Source organism: Ornithodoros turicata, chromosome 6, assembly GCF_037126465.1.
Source record: "Ornithodoros turicata isolate Travis chromosome 6, ASM3712646v1, whole genome shotgun sequence".
Taxonomy (NCBI): domain Eukaryota; kingdom Metazoa; phylum Arthropoda; class Arachnida; order Ixodida; family Argasidae; genus Ornithodoros; species Ornithodoros turicata.
The window spans coordinates 62,846,625-62,863,933 of NC_088206.1; the positions used below are offsets into that span (position 1 = coordinate 62,846,625).

The 17,309-nt window shown below is 47.9% G+C and overlaps 2 protein-coding genes across 2 annotated transcripts in view; one reads left to right on the forward strand and one right to left on the reverse strand.

The window, feature by feature from the left end:
* Positions 1-6,012, forward strand: part of LOC135398684 (uncharacterized) — a 43,991-nt gene extending 37,979 nt beyond the window's left edge. Inside the window, exons 8-9 of the mRNA XM_064630069.1 lie at positions 1,170-1,238; positions 5,887-6,012. Of these exons, the coding sequence (XP_064486139.1) occupies positions 1,170-1,238; positions 5,887-6,012 (195 nt within the window). The remainder of the gene's footprint in view (positions 1-1,169; positions 1,239-5,886) is intronic.
* Positions 1-17,309, reverse strand: part of LOC135396940 (ribonuclease DdI-like) — an 87,464-nt gene that overhangs the window by 45,243 nt on the left and 24,912 nt on the right. The gene's annotated exons all lie outside the window — the stretch shown is intronic.

Sequence of the window (17,309 nt, forward strand, 5' to 3'; positions counted from 1 at the left end):
CATCAGACCCCTTTAATATGGTCTGGTACCCTCATATCGCTGGTGTCTATGTCATAATGATAGGAAAAAACGTTTTAAACTTAACAGGGATTGCAGCAGTGGAGGCCGCAGAAAGTATAGCACCGGACCCCTTCAATATGGGCTAGTACCCTCATATCGCTTGTGCCCAAAGTCATGATGATAACAAAAAAGCTTTAAACTTCACCCGGATTGCAGCACTGGAGGCCGCAAAATTCGCGAAAAGTAGCATCAGACCCCTTTAATATGGTCTGGTGCCCTCATATCGCTGGTGTCTATGTCATAATGATAGGAAAAAACGTTTTAAACTTCACAGGGATTGCAGCAGTGGAGGCCGCAGAAAGTATAGCACCGGACCCCTTCAATATGGGCTAGTACCCTCATATCGCTTGTGCCAAAGTCATGATGATAACAAAAAAGCTTTAAACTTCACCCGGATTGCAGCACTGGAGGCCGCAAAATTCGCGAAAAGTAGCATCAGACCCCTTTAATATGGTCTGGTACCCTCATATCGCTGGTGTCTATGTCATAATGATAGGAAAAAACGTTTTAAACTTAACAGGGATTGCAGCAGTGGAGGCCGCAGAAAGTATAGCACCGGACCCCTTCAATATGGGCTAGTACCCTCATATCGCTTGTGCCCAAAGTCATGATGATAAAAAGAAAAAAAAAACGTTTTAAACTTCTGACGGATTGCAGCGGTGGAGGCCGCAAAATTCGCAGAAAGTAGCACAATCACTTCACCTTCAAAGCCCATCACACTGACTTCAACCTCAAACCCAATCACACGAACTGCAACTTCAAAACCCATCACATCACATCATAGCCCTTCATTGAACCTCAACATCACATCATAGACCTTCATTCAACTTCAACATCACATCACCTCACTGCCCTTCATTCAACTTCAACTTCAACATCACATCACCTCATAGCCCTTCATTCAATTACAACTTCAATGTCACATCACTTCATAGCACTTCATTGAACCTCACATCATTCCCCATGATGTGATGGTGAATAAGGTCGGTGAAAGCCATCATGAGTGAATTCGCCCTAGCTATGGTGTGTTCCTTGTGACTTTACCAATTTTCCGTTTTTGCTTTTTATTTTTGAAAACGTTTATTCTGATTGGGTAACTCTCCTTACAGCTAAGCTCAATCAAGGACGCACTCAATGTTTACCCTGGGAGCGTCAGTTTGGTCTGTGGACACGCTCAGGTAAATATCAGTTTTGGAGTAGATCAAATTTCCTGATGACATCGCAACACCTGTAATATCGCAATCAAGCAATAATAAATAAGTATGGCAGCGATCACAAATGTGAAATAAAAGAGCCAATTGAAACTGCGCAGACTACAAATTCCAACGCCATTGACGCAAAATGAAATCACACAAAATGACCTCGCTGCTGAAAGACCTTTCGAGTTGCTAACAAATAGCATTCGAAGAATTTATCTTATACCGCATTTACAGCTTTTTATGATCTGCTCCTACAAGTTGTGTAAGCACTTGACAATGTGTGCCCGCGGAACATTCGACGTAGCACATCATACACTCTAAAAACAGAGGGGGGGTGGGGGGTAATGACATAATCGGCTCGCCGTTGTTGGCCACACAGAAGTGAGCATCGTCACGTCTATAGCAAAAAAAAAAAAAAAAAAACGGAGGAGGATAAAGGGTGGAGATGCTTAGAGGGTGTGTGAGTCCGTCGGGGAGTGCAAAGGGCTAGAGGGCCGGGTCGTTGGGCAATACCCGCCTATTGCAGGTAGAGAAGAAGGGTTATTGCTTTAGCGGAACGTTCGGCATAGGGACCACCGGGAAAGAGGATGTCCGCTAGCGTGCCAGAGCTGGAGTGAAGGAGGTGGGGTTCGCGCGTAGAATAGTATGCTTAGGGTTCTTCGTTTTCGGGTTTTAGGATTTTTCAAATTCGGGAGGGAAAAATCGGGTGCTATTTACGCACGATAATTCGGGGAGAAATCGGGCGCTATGATCTCTGTATGATATGTCACCGGGGAATTTTCGGGTGAAACTAAAGGCATATGAAACAAGCCACTCCTGTGGCACTGGGACGAGAAACAATAATACTTATATTTCCGGTCTGAACTAGGGGGGGAGGGGAGGATATATTTATTAGACGAAATGAAAAAAAAACGGGGGAAACGGGTCAGCCAAACGGGACGTCGGCTTGCTATTCCGCAACAAAAAGAAAATTAATGAAGCTGAAGAAAGAAGAATGAAAATAAATAAAAAAGAAACAAGGAGGAATTAAGATGAAGGAAGAAGAGTAAAACTGGAACTGATATAGTGAATAACCACAGTATATTCAAACACATGCCGGAGCTCCACAAAAGCTCGTCTTTGACTCCTGCAAGAGGGGATCATAAACGGAGGAAAAATAAGTTGCCACACAAATAGCTCTCTTTGCTGATATTATGATTCACTTTTCCGACGGTTTACCGAGAACGACAAGTTGAAGGACCGCAAGGATTTCGGGTATAGATATCAAGCTTTACCCAAATTCTCGAAAATTTGTTCCGTCTTCCGTCACGGAACTATCGTGAAAAATCGGGTTTAACCCGAAAACGAAGAACCCAGAAGAACCCGCTTATGGGTGTAGTCAGTGGCGTAGCCAGACCTCCAAGGTAGAGGAAGTTCGATACGAAAACTCGCCCCCCCCGCTGATCCTGGGTGACATACTTGTGCACAGTGCAAAATGCGGATGCAAAAAAAAAAAAAAAAGAGCGGAACGAAAATAATTGATTTGGACGTTCACAATACGATTACGTGTATAGGCTGTCATGACCAGGGTTGGCTACCGAAAACGAGAAACGGTAATTACCGAAATTCAACAGGAAACGAAAATGGAAACGGAAACAAAATTGCTTTAGTTTCCACTACCAGAAACCGAAGCGGAAACGAAATTCAAAAGTCGTGACGTTAACGGAAACCAAATTCGCAGGACGTCTCCCCCAGTGTTTTCGCGTTAATATGAAAATTATATATATCCGCACTATTCTTCCAGTCATCATTCATTCATTCATGGACACGAAAGTTTTGGATAACGTGTTATTTTTGCGCACGAGCGGATACTTTTGAAACTTAAAGGCATGTATTTCCGCAACCTAGAGAGGCATCTACTTGCGGTGTATAAGATTCGTGACATACATTCTGTAACTAGAATATCTGACATGAAAAAGCCAAACCCAGACAGTACGAGTTCCGGATGAGGAACAGAAACCAATACCGAAATTACTTTGGAAACGGAAACGAAATTCTTACAAGGAAACGGAAACAGAAACGGGAACGAAAAGCCGAGTTTTTCAGTTACCGGAAACGGAACCGAAAACAATAATATTTTCGGTAACAAACCCTGGTCATGACCAATGAGGTGGTGTCACGAGATTGGAAGTATTTTGAAAAGCTAATAGTTTGCAAACTATTCAAGAGTGCTGCTTAGATAGACGCCATGAACTGAAAGAACTTTCGCGATCGTGACACTGCCCCCCTCCCCCATATATTATGTTCTCCTCGGATTTGCACGATTTGCGTGGGTCGGTCCGTGGCAGGTAGGGGGGGGGGGGGGGCATTGTGTGAACAACCGAAGTGCTTAAAAAGGCCTGGGGCCAGGTCACACTGTGCTGCTGTTTTCACGTAAGGATGGTCGAAACAAAGCGGAAGAGGGATTTGGCAGTCGTAATGAAGAGCGAAGCCAGCTGTTATTTTTTGAGCAGATAAACGTCGATAACGTGTCCGCAATTGATGGTGCTCTTGTCCATTTAGAAAAATTAATGAGTGAAAATGGTTTCACGTAGTCATTGTTAACAAATTTTTCAGAAAATAAATCATAATTACGTCGGCTTTTGTTTTGCGTAGCGGTGTGTCCGGTCAGCGGAGGGTCAGCTTAATATGACAATTCGCTTTATGACCAAAATCTGCGGGAACGGCAGTGGTCATATTAACGAGGGTTCACTGTACATAGCACACTCTTAATCAATCATCATCCCGGATGATATCGTTCTACCCCCTGACTGGCTAAAAACGGGAGGCGTACGCCTTTTTGGAACACTTATGCAGTTCCAAAATAGGCATACGCCCCGCGCTTTCCCGCGCGGCCTACACCATGCTATGTGGTGAAGTTCTGCTTTTAGAGTGTATGCTGCGAACAAACCTGAAGGTAGAGAGGAGCACGTGCTTCAAAACGTGGCCACTAAAGAACTGTTGAAACCAAACATGCGATGTCGGATGCGGCATACACTTTCAAAGAGTGGTCTTTGTTTATTAGTAGATTTTGAACTGGTCATTCCAAAACGCGTGGCAACGCCATACTCATTTCAAACACTACGCTCCTAAAACGGAACTTCACTGTGTAACACGCTCCTAAGCCAACCATCATCCCGAATGGCATGGTTCTCTCCGCTGCTTTGTTGAAAACTGGAGTCGTGTGCCTTTTAATGCGTTAGCGTCAGAGTCCTCGTTAAGAAAGAATCGCAGCGTGGTCTGCCTGTAGCCACGGTGCGGCGCGCATGCGCGGTGAGTGCAAAATGAAGGAGGGAAGGAGAGGGTGCGTGGAGAGCGCGACGCGGCGGCAGCGCAGCTGTGGTGGTCAACAGGTTCAAACGTCTCTGCATGGGCGCGCCATGGGTTATGAAAGCTGTGCGGAGGAGCGGCGGCGAAAGAACGCTGAGGCTGCGAGACGGCGCCGCCAAGCTGAATCTGAGGAAGCCCGAAAGGTTCGTCTTGCTGCGTTTGCGTTGTGCAGAGTCGTGTGCATGGGCGCCATCACGGGGCGCAAGGGGCCCGTTGCCCCCTGGCTTCAAGAAACGTAGGATTTGATTCGAGACTAGCAGTTGACGCACCACCACCCCAAACATTCTGTCCTGCCCCCCCCCCCCCCTTGGAAAAAAAAATCCGGCGGCGCTCCTGGTCGTGTGAAGGGTTGTGTAGCGTTTTTGAAGGGTCGTAAAGGGTTGTGAAGGGGAGTTCCCAAAGGGTCTTCAAGTTTTAATGCTAACGCATTTCCGTCGGATGATTTGTGTGCCACTTATGCAGCTAATTTAATTGTCACAAAAAGGCGTACGCCCCGCGTTGTCCACAAATCCGGAATGATAACGGTATCGCTCTGTGCAATGGTTGGCCGTCGCCGTGTTATGCGGTGAAGTTCCGTTGTAAGAGAAGGGTAGCCCTTTCACCAGCACCACCACCATCATCTATTGTAAGAGTGTGTCAGAGCGGATTTTTAGACCCTAAGAGGGGGAGCTCTTCACTGCATAGCACTAAACATAGCACGCAGTATGCCAATCATCATCGGGGAGGATATCGCTCTGTCTCCTGATAAGCTCAGAAAGCGGCGCAAACCTTTTTATGTATCAACTTTCCTTCCAATCGGAAGATAAAATGATACGATTCTGAAGGTTGGTTGGCCTAGAACGATTTATGCGATGAAGAGCGCTACCTTTAGTGCCTAAAAATCCGCTCTCTAGTCATAAGACAGAACCTGAGGCACCTACACTCTTAAAAATGAACTTCACCGCATAGCGCGCTCCTAGCCAACCATTATCTCGAATGATATCGTTATCTGCCCTGATTTGTTGAAATCACGGGGCGTACGCCTTTTCTGTGACAATTATGAACAGCATAAGTGTCACAGAAATGGCGTACGCCCCCCGTTTTCAACAAATCAGGGCAGATAACGATATCATTCGAGATAATGGTTGGCTAGGAGCGTGCTATGAGGTGAAGTTCATTTTTAAGAGTGTAGTTAACCATCATCCCGAATGGCATGGTATACTCTCCCCCGATTTGTTGAAAACCGTGGATACGTACGCCTCGCTGTGCTTTGCGAATGATCCATTTCACTTATTTACAGACCGGACAGAACAGGATACTCCATGAACTTCAGTTCTCCATGAACATGAGTCTCCAGCCTCACCTACAAAAAAATAAGTTTGGGGAAAACGGATGTGCTCCAAGTGTTTTATTTCCTGCATCATAAACCTGCATTCATAACTGTGGTTTGTGACCCTATTTTAGGAAACATATTTGTGCATTTCTACTCTCTGTGTTGTTTCTTTGTGTCTAAATCCTCTTGCGCGTGCCTTGCGATCATCACAAGTCTATAGGGAAAGTTTCATTTCTCAGTCTTTTTTGAGACCCCGTCGGCTGAAAATGCCAAATGCATATCCTCGACTCGAATGATGGAATTGTCGCACAGACGTCACAACACCACGTGAAATAAAATGAACGAAGTGTCGCACGTGAGCTGCAATTGACAACAGTAGTGTGTAAGACAACGCAAGAAGGAGCTCTTTACTCCCAAATCTACTTCCAATTATTATTATTAATATGCTCTATTTTTACAACATCTATTCGACTTTCACGAGGTAGCATGGAGAGCGCTCCGATGGAAAGGGAGGGGGCGAGAGGGGCAGCCGCCCAGGCGCCTTCGCAGGAGGGGGCGTCGGGCGGCAGGTTCCGGGAGGTAGTTTGGACAATAAAATGGGGAACAAGAGAATCTTGAGCTCAGAAGTGCGCGTGAGCTTCTTCTTTTTTTTTCTTTTTTACAGAGCGTCTGGTGTTGGTGTTGGGGGGTGGGGGTGGACTTCGGGACGGTTCTGGTGGCATATATTGCTCTTTTCAGCCGCGGGCGCGGGCATCGAGTGTATGTTCTCAAACGCGTTATTGTCCGCTCAGCAATTTGGGTTTTTCTGGTTCCTTGCATGGAACTTGTGCATCCTGAAACATAAAAGAGGTGTGGGGATATATTTATATTGGCAGAGGTATTAATTATGATATCTGATGCTTTGCAAATCTGCGTGTATGCATAGAGATGAGAATATTCACCGATATAAGGAAACGTCCACCAATTGAACAAAGTGGCGTACGTGGTGGGAGAAGGAGAGAAAAACGCCCACCGCTGTACACTTTGAGTGTTGATTTTGGGCTGTACTAAGAGGCCACGGCGTCAGCTGATGTGCAACATTGGCAGCTCTCTCACAAACAAATGGGTCTCTGCACAGACCCCGCGGCAGCCCTGGAAATCATCAGAAAACAGAACTCCGACGGCCTGCTCGTGTACAACATTGCAAAAGCTTTCACCTCTACGGCATACGGCATATATTCAATCAGTCTCACTGGAGTGGGTTCCCTCACACTGCGGAACACCAGGAAATCAATTGGCCGACACGATAGCAAAGGGCGCAGCAAAACCAAGTTGTCTGCAATCCCTTTTTCCAAGGCAGATGCGAAGAGATCACTCAAGAAATCGACAAGCAAAAGATCAAATAAGACATAGCAACAAGTCCAGCGGGAGTCCAATTACATGACCCACATAGACCCCGACTCAGAAACAGTCATCCCCCACGACATCGGCCCAAGCCGCGAGACAGCTATTCACCGGATCCCTCTGGCGACACGGCGACGACGACGGACAGATTATAGGCATTGTGGCCTCGAAGCTCTGCAGCGGATGCAAGGTGCCATAGGGCACGCTTCAAGTTGTATTGCAGTGCCCATCAGACTACGAGCCAACAAGAGCAAGTCTGAAGCAATTCCTCCAAGCCCCCGACCAAAGGCCTTTCTCCATTTGTAAAGTGATGGGGAGATGGCCTACACAGGACCAAGAAGTTAAAGCTCTGAAGGCACTTTGCGTCCTAAAAGGTAGGGGCATACACTACCGCTTTTAACCCCCCTTTTTTTTACACCTTCGCCGGCCAGAGTCCAATCCAAATTACATGGAGCTGCGGGCGCCTGCAGTGGCAGCAACGCTGCCTCAAGATTGTTTTCTTCTTTTTCTCTTTTTTTTCGTTTTTCAAATAATATACTTACTTACTTGCTCAGGACGTACCTTGTTCATCCTTACAGACCAGGAGTGTTGGTATGTATACACACAACGGCGGGCTACTGCCCGTATCACAGTTCACATGCAGGGGATATTACTGGCCTTCGTCAGGCTTAGTAGGAGTGGGAATTAACAAGTGGAGCACAAAAAATAAACATACACAACATTCAACTGATAAAAGATGATGCATTGCAATAGAAGGATTGCACTGTGGGAGAGTCAACCACAACAGTCAACTACCTTCCCAGAATTGCAGGACACCTACTCTTAAAGTTGGCTTAACCTGCGAACTCGATGCCCTCCATTGAAGCTATATAAGTCAACCCCTTCAGAGCGAGGGAGACACGTCGGTCGCGCTCGTGACAATTCAAACCCTTTCTTTCCTCGGACGATTAGGGCCTAATCGTCCGAGGAAAGAAAGGGTTTGAATTGCCACGAGCGCGACCGACGTGTCTCCCTCGCTCTGAAGGGGTCCAGTTAAGCAAACGTATATATCTTAACATTATGATGTGCAGCAAGGTACAAAAACTTGAGACGATTTCCCTTTCGGCGAGTTTGCATTAACTCCAAGTCAGCTCTGCAATACAAACTATGCTCGTGTTCAACATAAGAAGAAAAATGAATCTAGTCCGTCAACTACATAAGCCGTTGGAGATAAGGAGAAGCAATAGCGCGCCACCATGCAGGGGATCGCACTTTCTGCCGCAGCAGAGTGAGTACGATGGATTACATTATATGGCGAAAGCAGGGAGCGTGACCTCACTGTGTCAAGCCATCCTATCCGCGGCGCAGTATGGGACAGATACTTAATAATAATAATTTTAAAAAAGCTATTCGATTGGTGCACCCTTTCGCGAATTATTTAGCCCGGTAATTTAACTGAACCACCCTGTATAGTTTAATAGTAGTAGTTTCCTTGCAGTTTCTGTAGAAGGGCAGGGCGGAAATGTAAGCATGTCTTTCTCGGCGTATGAGGCTTTTAGTACATATGCATCACGAGTCCTCATTGTATTCGTCAACGAGCCGTAGACCCAGGGTAAAAGATTGGACGCCGTGATTCTTGCTAACAACGCAACTATGCTGCGATCACCTAGTACTTATTGGTCCCTATACTCATTCCTTCGGTGTCGGATACTGAGATGTGGACGCGCATTACCACAGCCTTACCGCACATTGGATCAAGTATCGGTAACACTGAAGGTGTTTAACGCGTAAAATTATGTAAAAGCCAACGAACGATTCATAGTAAAATGACACACGCATAGCATGGCCGTTAAAATAACGACGACATTACAGCCGCGCACAGTAATTTTTACAAACAACGGAGCGATAGTCTTGCTCAGAGAAATGTGACCCGAAAAAGCCACTACTTTCGTGACGGTGGCGGGGGGGGGGGGGGGGGGATATGTTTATTAAGAAAAAGAAAGGAAGGGTCAGCCAGACGAAGGTCGGCTTGCTATTCCAAACAAAAAAAAGGCAAAGGGAAGAAGGAAAGAAAAGGGGACGAAAAGAAAAATAAGAAAAGAAAAGGGGAAGAAAGAAGGAGAAAAGGAGAAGAAAAGAAAAGGGAAGAAAGAAGGAGAAAAGGGGAAGAAAAGAAAAATAAGAAAAGAAAAGGGGAAGAAAGAAGGAGAAAAGGAGAAGAAAAGAAAAGGAAAAGAAGAAAAGAAAGGAAAAGGAAAGGAGAAGAAGAGATGAAAAGAAAAGGAAAAGAGTAAAGAAAAATAAGAAAAGGAAAAGAAAAAAGTTAAGAACAAAGGAGATAAGGGAAGGAAAGGAAGAACACAAAACTAAAACTGAAAAGTCACACACACAGTGACACAATCACAAGGCGTTGACAAGGTTCGAAGCGTGGAGAAAGCGGAGGAGCGCTGTGGTGACTGCCCACTGGGTCGAGAGAGAAACACAGGGCTCACAGGGAGCCCAGGAGACCCGTGTTACGCAGAACGCGGAGCACCGCTTTTGTGACTCTCCACTGGTTAGCTCGCTGCACAGGGCCAAGCAGTGTTGCGAGAGAAACGTCTGTCCGTCCGTCCGTGCACCCAAGCTCTGAGAGATGTTGCCAGAGCACGGCCCGATGATGGTGGTGACGCTGACAGTGGAGGAGCTGATGAGAGATATCGTCTTCTACACCGCAGCAGGGGCAAGTGGGAGATGAGACGCGGCCCATTTTGAACAGGAGTGAACGGGTGAGGGCAACGTTCAGCCGGAGACGATGTAGAAGGGTCTCCTCCTCGCGGGTACAGCGGCAGCCGATGACAAATTCCAGTGAGGGGTCGATGGACTGCAGGAACGCATTAGGTCGGAATGCGTCTACAACAAACTGGCGGGTGCCGTCGCCGCAGAGACGCCGTATAAGCAGGCGGCACGCAGACACCGGGAGCGGTAGTAGGGGCACCGGCGTGGCCGCATCAAGCGCGGCGCGTCTCGCAGCCGCGTCTACACGTGTTTCCGTGTATCCCTGTATGCCCGGGTACCCACTGAAGGCAGATACGGTGGCCGACCGAGGAGAGTTGGGCGTACTCCTGAAGTACCACGGTACGCAGATCACTCACGACACTCGGGTGGTATGTGGACAGGAGCGCCAAAGACGCCTTGCTGTCTGTGAGGACGACCCACGCATCAGGCACAGATTCAGCGATATACCGCAGAGCGGCAAGCAGTCCGAGCAGCTCCGCATCCGTGGAGGACACTGTGTAGGGAAGTCGGAGGGCGAGGTCACGGTTTTCCTGCGAGACGTAGTAGGCCGCTGCAGATGACTCATTCGCTACCGATCCATCAGTATAGATGGCGCGGCTCAGAGGATAGGCCGAATTGAGATGCTCGAGCGCGAGCTGGCGGGCTACTGTCACAGGCACATCGTTCTTCCTCTGGAGGCCGTGGATAGTGGCACAGATCTCGGGTCTTGCAAGCGTCCACATCGCAGGGGCGTGCAAGGGCAGAGAGAACTGTGCAGGGACGGACCCTTTGAGGCGACCGAGAGCACGACCGAAGTCAGAGGCTGGGCAGTCTTCGTCGACGTGGCGAAGGTAGTGGAGAGGGTGCCGAGTAAGGTACCGTGAGAACACTGAGGGTTGCCCCGTCCCGCAGGACATCAATCGACGGTTCACGTGCCTCGGCTAGGACAGAGTATGTCTCGGTGGTCGAAGGGACTCCCAAGCAGACGCGGAGGCTCCTGGCTTGGCTAAAGAGGAGATCTCGATTTCTGCTTCGGCTGATACCATGCAGGATGGGAAGGCTATACCGGAGAGAACCCAGCACGAGGAATTGGTGGACACGGCGGAGGTCAGAGAAGAATGGGCCCCATCGCAAACCAGCGAGGCAACGAAGAACCGCCACGTAGCTGTTGATCTTGGTTGTGAAAGCCTTAATGTGGCGAGACCAGGAAAGGTCACGGTCGAGTACCACGCCCACGTACTTGCAGTACGGGACAAATGGCAGTGGTGAACCTTCAATTACGAGCGGGAACCTCGTGAATGATCGACGAGTGAACACCATGGCCACACTCTTGCTGGGTGAAACGGAGAGACCGCGGTCGGCGACAAACGCGACGATAATCTAAGCCTCCCTGCAGTCGATGCTGAATGGTGTCGCGGCGAGCGGCAGATGACCATAAGCAGAGGTCGTCGGCATATAGCGTGAGGCGCGTGTGGTGGGGCAGCAGGGAAGGAAGAGAGGCCATGATGACATTGAAGAGCAGGGGGCTGAGCACACTTCCTTGAGGAACGTCTCGGCTAACAGGGTGGGGGTCAGTGTCCCCCTCAGTGGTCCGAACAAACAAAAAGCGGTCGCTCAGGAATTAAGTCCTGGATCCAAAGAAGAGGAGCGCCTCCGATACCACTTTCTTGCAGTGTCGCGATGATGGCACTATGAAAAACGCTATCGTACGCTTTCTTTACGTCCAGGAAGACGGCACCAGTCATGCGATCTTCAGCTCTTGCCTGCTGCGTTTCAGTCACTAGGTCGATAACATTATATCTATCGCCGACCGACCCTGCCGAAAGCCTTGCATTACTTCGGGGAAGAATCGCACGGTGTCGAGGTTCCAACTCAGGCGGCGGAACAATATGCGTTCCAACGTCTTGCCCACGCAGCTAGTAAGGGCAATCGGACGGAAGGAGTCAATGTTGCGGGGTGATTGGCCAGGCTTGAGAAGGGGAACCACCATAGCGGTCTTCCAGACTTGAGGGACGTGGCCCCTTTGCCAGCTGGCGTTGAGCATCCGCAGGAGGCAAGCACGACCTGAATCCGGTAGGTTCCGAAGTGCTTTATAGGTGACTTGGTCCGGCCCGGGGGATGTGTGCTGAGGGGAGTCCCGCAGCGCAGAGTCCATCTCCAGAAACGGGAATGGAAGATCCAAAGCCGCCTCGCGCTCTTAATATAGGGTTGTTGCAGCAAAGTTTGCACAGCGCCATTGCGGGCCCAAGCGGCCACGGATCCAACAGTAGGTAGTTTTGTCATATTGTTGAATGCAGCAAGAAACAATACAGGAAGAACGAAGTTGACGCCACGGCTGCTTTGGCGTCAACAAATGAAGCAGCCGTGGCGTCAGCTTCGTTCTTCCTGTGTTGTTTCTTGCTCCATTCAACAATATGTCGAGATACCAACTACCCCAACCTTGACCACTTGCAGTTTACAAACTGTACAAAACCAGAGTTTGAGGTAACTCGTTACTGTAACTAAGTTCCTTTTTTTTTTCTTTTTTTTGTAACTTGTAACTTAACTCGGTACTTTTACGCCGTGGTAACTTTCAGAGGAACTCGTTCCTTTCTCTCGTAACTTTGCCAAAGTAACTTGCATGTATTTAGTTACGGGTTTAATAGATGTAATATTGTTCTTCTACGCTTCGTAATTCTATTTGCAATCTGTTGTTCAATTCTTCTCCTGCATAACTTGTGCAGCCTTAATATAAAAACGCACTCTCTTTCGTATTCTGCCGAGTAGACGCCCCCCCCCCCCCCCGCCCCGCCGTCCAGATACCTCTATCCATCGTTACGTCATCTGAAGAATTGTAGCACCCAATCAGACGCCAACGCGGAGGCACATAAGCTTATGAGAACGTGCTCGTAACCATATGTGCAAATCTCATATGCACCTGGCATATGAGCAAAACCAGATCTGCTCATATTGCTCATATTGCTCATATTGCTCATATTGCTCATACACTTGTATGATTGCTCATACAATAAACACATATATCAGCCTTATGAGCATGCTCATACAGATTAGCTTATGAGTTTTTTCAACAGGGCCCGTTCTGCTTTACCCTCTTAAAGATGAGCTTCACTACATGGCACGCTCCTAGCCATCCATCATCCCGAATGACAACGTTCTTGTCTGTGATTTGTTGAAAACGGGAGGCGTAGCCATTTTGTAGCCGCGCATAATAGACCACTTTCTGTTTACAAACATGTGGCGTCCAGAGAAGACCGGTTCGAGGTTATATTGTGCTCTGGATGGCAAGAAGCGGGAAAAACGCGTCGGCTGATAGGCCGATAAAGCTGATAATGCCCACCAGCATGCTTTGCGCGGCGGGGACACGTAATCGATGACGTAGGGGTGCAGTGGTCTATAGATACATAGGCTCCGCCTCTCGTTATCAACAAATCATGGGCGAGAACGTTGTCATTCGGGAAGATGGTTGGCTAAGAGCGTGCTATGTGCTGAAGGTACGCACCTATCAAATCTACCTATACAAAAGGTGTTACAGACAACACATTGAAATCGCCGTTTGGAGCCATAGTGTGCACACTATGGGAACAACGTCATGCGGGATGACGGCTGGCTAGGACGTGCTATGCAGTGAAGTTCTGTTTTTAAGAGTGTGGTTTCAGCTCGTATGACATGTTTCTTTCCCCTTATTTTGTTATTGTACTTCTCAGAAAAATTTACAGAAAGGCATGCTGTTACTGGCGCAACCTGTACCACCATTCATTGCTGATTCACTGTTCAGAAGAATTTCATAATCAGAAGAATCATAATCCATTCATAATCAGAAGAATATGCACTCTTAGAAATGAACTTCACCGCATAGCACGCTCCTAACTAACCATCATCTCGAATGATATAATTATATGCCCTGATTTGTTGAAAACGGGAGGTGTACGCCTTTTTGTGGCACTTATGCTGTTCATAATTGTCACAAAAAAGGTGTACGCCTCCGGTTTTCAACAAATCAGGGCAGATAATGATATCATTCGAGATGATGGTTGGCTAGGAGCGTGCTATGCGGTGAAGTTCATTTTTCAGAGTGTGGCTCTAAACTCTAAAAACAGAAATTCACCGCATAGCACGCTGTGCGCCAACCATTGCCGCGAACGATAGGGTTATCGCTTTTCATTCGAGGAGAAAGGCAGGCGTACGCCTTTTTATGGCAATTATCATATAGCCAAATTGCCACAAAAAGGCGTACACCCCTCTCTCTTCTCGAATCAGAAGTGATAACCCTCTCATTCGTCGCAGTGGTTGACTCACAGAGTGCTATGCGGTGAAGTTCTGTTTTTAGAGTGTACAGTGAACAGAGTGAACCTGTTCAAAGAGGGATGGCACGAAAGGGTAAACCGCTATTGTGATCGGAACTTGTTCAATACGCTAAAGTTCCAAGTGGTCACGCTTGCACGGTTGACACGCGGCGATGTATCAAGTAAGTATATATCAAATAAGAGATGATGATGTAGCGGGACGTTTCGCCCGATAACTGTATAGAAAATACATTAACACTGGCATGTCACAGGATTTGCGTAGCTCAAATTCGAAGAAATCCAGCTGGTTATTTACAATATGAGCAGGATGAATAAGGGTGTTAAGCTTGCATATCCAGAAACCCTTATGATGCTCTTGTGTTCAAATTAAAATCGACGGACGGATGGACTGACTGGTTGAGTGATTAATTTCAGCTTGCAAAAACCAGCGAAAATGTCACAGAGTTTGGTTGCGCCGACAATTTGACCACACCAAACTCCAAACGGAGGTGCCAGAGATGTCAGAAGCCCGTGGTGACATCATGTGGGTCCTCGGGACTTATACAGCCAACTTATATAGTCAAGCCCGTTGCGCTCTAGAAGCTGACGCTGTGATACATCACCTGTAATAGGAATCATAAGCGGAGCAGAATGTTACTGAAAAATAGTTCCTTAAGCAAATCACTGGTGGCTATAAAAATACGTCGAGCTGGTCTCGAGCGCTCGTCCTGTGTGTTTGTCTTGCATCTCCACTTTATCCCGTCCCAGTAACAGTCATTACAGCGCTTGGAATCATTTCGATCTATGAGTTACCAACTAGCCCAATATAAAGCTTTGTTCAACTCCATCCATTTACACGCGAAGGACATCGTACACGACCACGTCCTGCGTAAACATCCATTCTCTATCTCGCGGAGACGTGGATGAATCCCGAGAAACCAATGCAAGTTAATGACTTCATGTACTGCACAGGGGCGCGCCGCAACGACAACAACCGCACTGCCGGTGGCCACCCGGCAGGTGTAACCGCTACACCACTCGAAACGCCCGTCTGTGAAGATGACATCGGAGAGATTTGTGTAGTGCAGTGCATTGGCCCAGTGAACTCGTGATATCCCTGTGTTTATCCTCGCCTCACGCCACGACGGAACGGATGCGCACTACGCCCTCACACCTTACTGCATTAACATGCTCCTCCTCGTCGGGGACTTCGACGTGGACGTTTCAGCGGGCAAAAAGACTGCGTTCCTAGAAAACATGTCCCATCAACTATAGACCTCACGCTACGCACCCACGTCCGCCAACCCACCACCAGACAACGGGTCGTGCATAGACTTGGTCATTGAAAACATCCACTTCGTTCAAGACGTCACTCATCTCGCCAGCCGTTTCAACGGCCACAAAGCTGTGGTCATCCCACTCAAGTAAACACGTTGTGTACAATCTTGCGTGCGTCCTCACTCAACCACACACAGATGACGCTAGAATAGACCTCTACTGAAGAAACATCACCGTGACGTAATGATGACGTTGGTAGATATATCGAAACCGAAACAGCGCTGGCTGAGAACACCGCCGTTTCACAAAGCCGTATTCCTCCACGAAGGCCACAGGATTCTTTGTATTAGTAGTACCACGATCCTTTTGTGGTACACATAAATGAGGACACGTTTTTAGTCGCTTTCGTGTCTTCATTCCAATCCACCCAGTCCACCGCGGAAAGAAGGCTTCATTCCAAGCGTTGCATCGTCTGAAAGTCAATGTCGCAATCCTGTGCGGAATGTGGTTTGTTGTTACGAAGAGAAACTCGTGCCCTTGAGGCTCCGGAAGACGGAAGAGCCCGGTAGCCATCTCCAGAAAGGGCTACCGAAAAGATAGGACTACCGGTAGAATGGAGCAGAACAAGGCCATACAACCAATAATATGCAAGGAATTAGAAAAAAAAATCTTACAACATGAGAAACCACATTTAAACGTGGCTTTCTTGTTACTTATTGAATTTTTGATATAGTAGTTCCAGTCTACTAAGTTGGCGGCGCTGCTGTACAATCTGACGTTATTTGTTAGTACACATGGATAGGTTTATTCGCGTTACAGGAGTCGTAACCGTGCTTGAATTTTTTTTAGTTCCCCATCAAAGGTAACACTCAAATCCCTACTCAGTCTACTGAGAGTCGGGCGAACCCGCACCTTTGTCATCGTCACACATCCTAGTCGGCAAACGCGTCACCAGACAGCCTGACTAGCCGACAGCGACGCCGTGAAGTCATCGGAGTAGGTTTGAAAAAAATGCTGTATCCCGCTGCTGGTTCCTTTTCTTCAACTGCCATTATTCAATTACATCTTAGAACATGGGGATGGGACATCCTGGAAGCTCGGATGATGAAGCAACACACGCCCTCAACCCTCGTAACCAGGATTATGTTTTCGTTCCGCCTTTCTATTCAGGACGTGATCTCCTGCCAAGCAGCCCCTTGGAACCACAGGACGATCCCGGGACACAGCTGTGCTCCCTCAGCAGCCACCAAGGAGAAAAAAATTCCGTGAGGGCCGGCTTCACCCCGACCAGCAGCTCTTGCTCGGGGAGACCACATCCTGGGTCGGCATTTGGTATCCGCTTGCACCACTTTGGACAGGTCCAAAACAGTCGCCTACGCTTCCCCCGCGCGGTGGAGTCGCCAACCCAGGCTGCTGAGAGGCATCTCCCAGGACGCCATCTGCATTACCGAACGCATACTTCTCCATAGTCCGCAGTACCAACAGTTCGGGACAATGCTTACAATGCCCTTGAGTCACCTAGACCCTTGCCCACTTATTATAACGAAATTGCATGGTCCATGGTCAAACCCAGCTCATCAACGCTATACCTTGAAAGCAGTGATTTCCCCAGAAATTCACTGCTGGAGGGTGCCGAGCTTTCAAAAAAAAGGGGGGGGGGGTATGCTTGGTGAAGGTTCCACTCAAGGAATTTTTCCTACACTCTTAGAAATG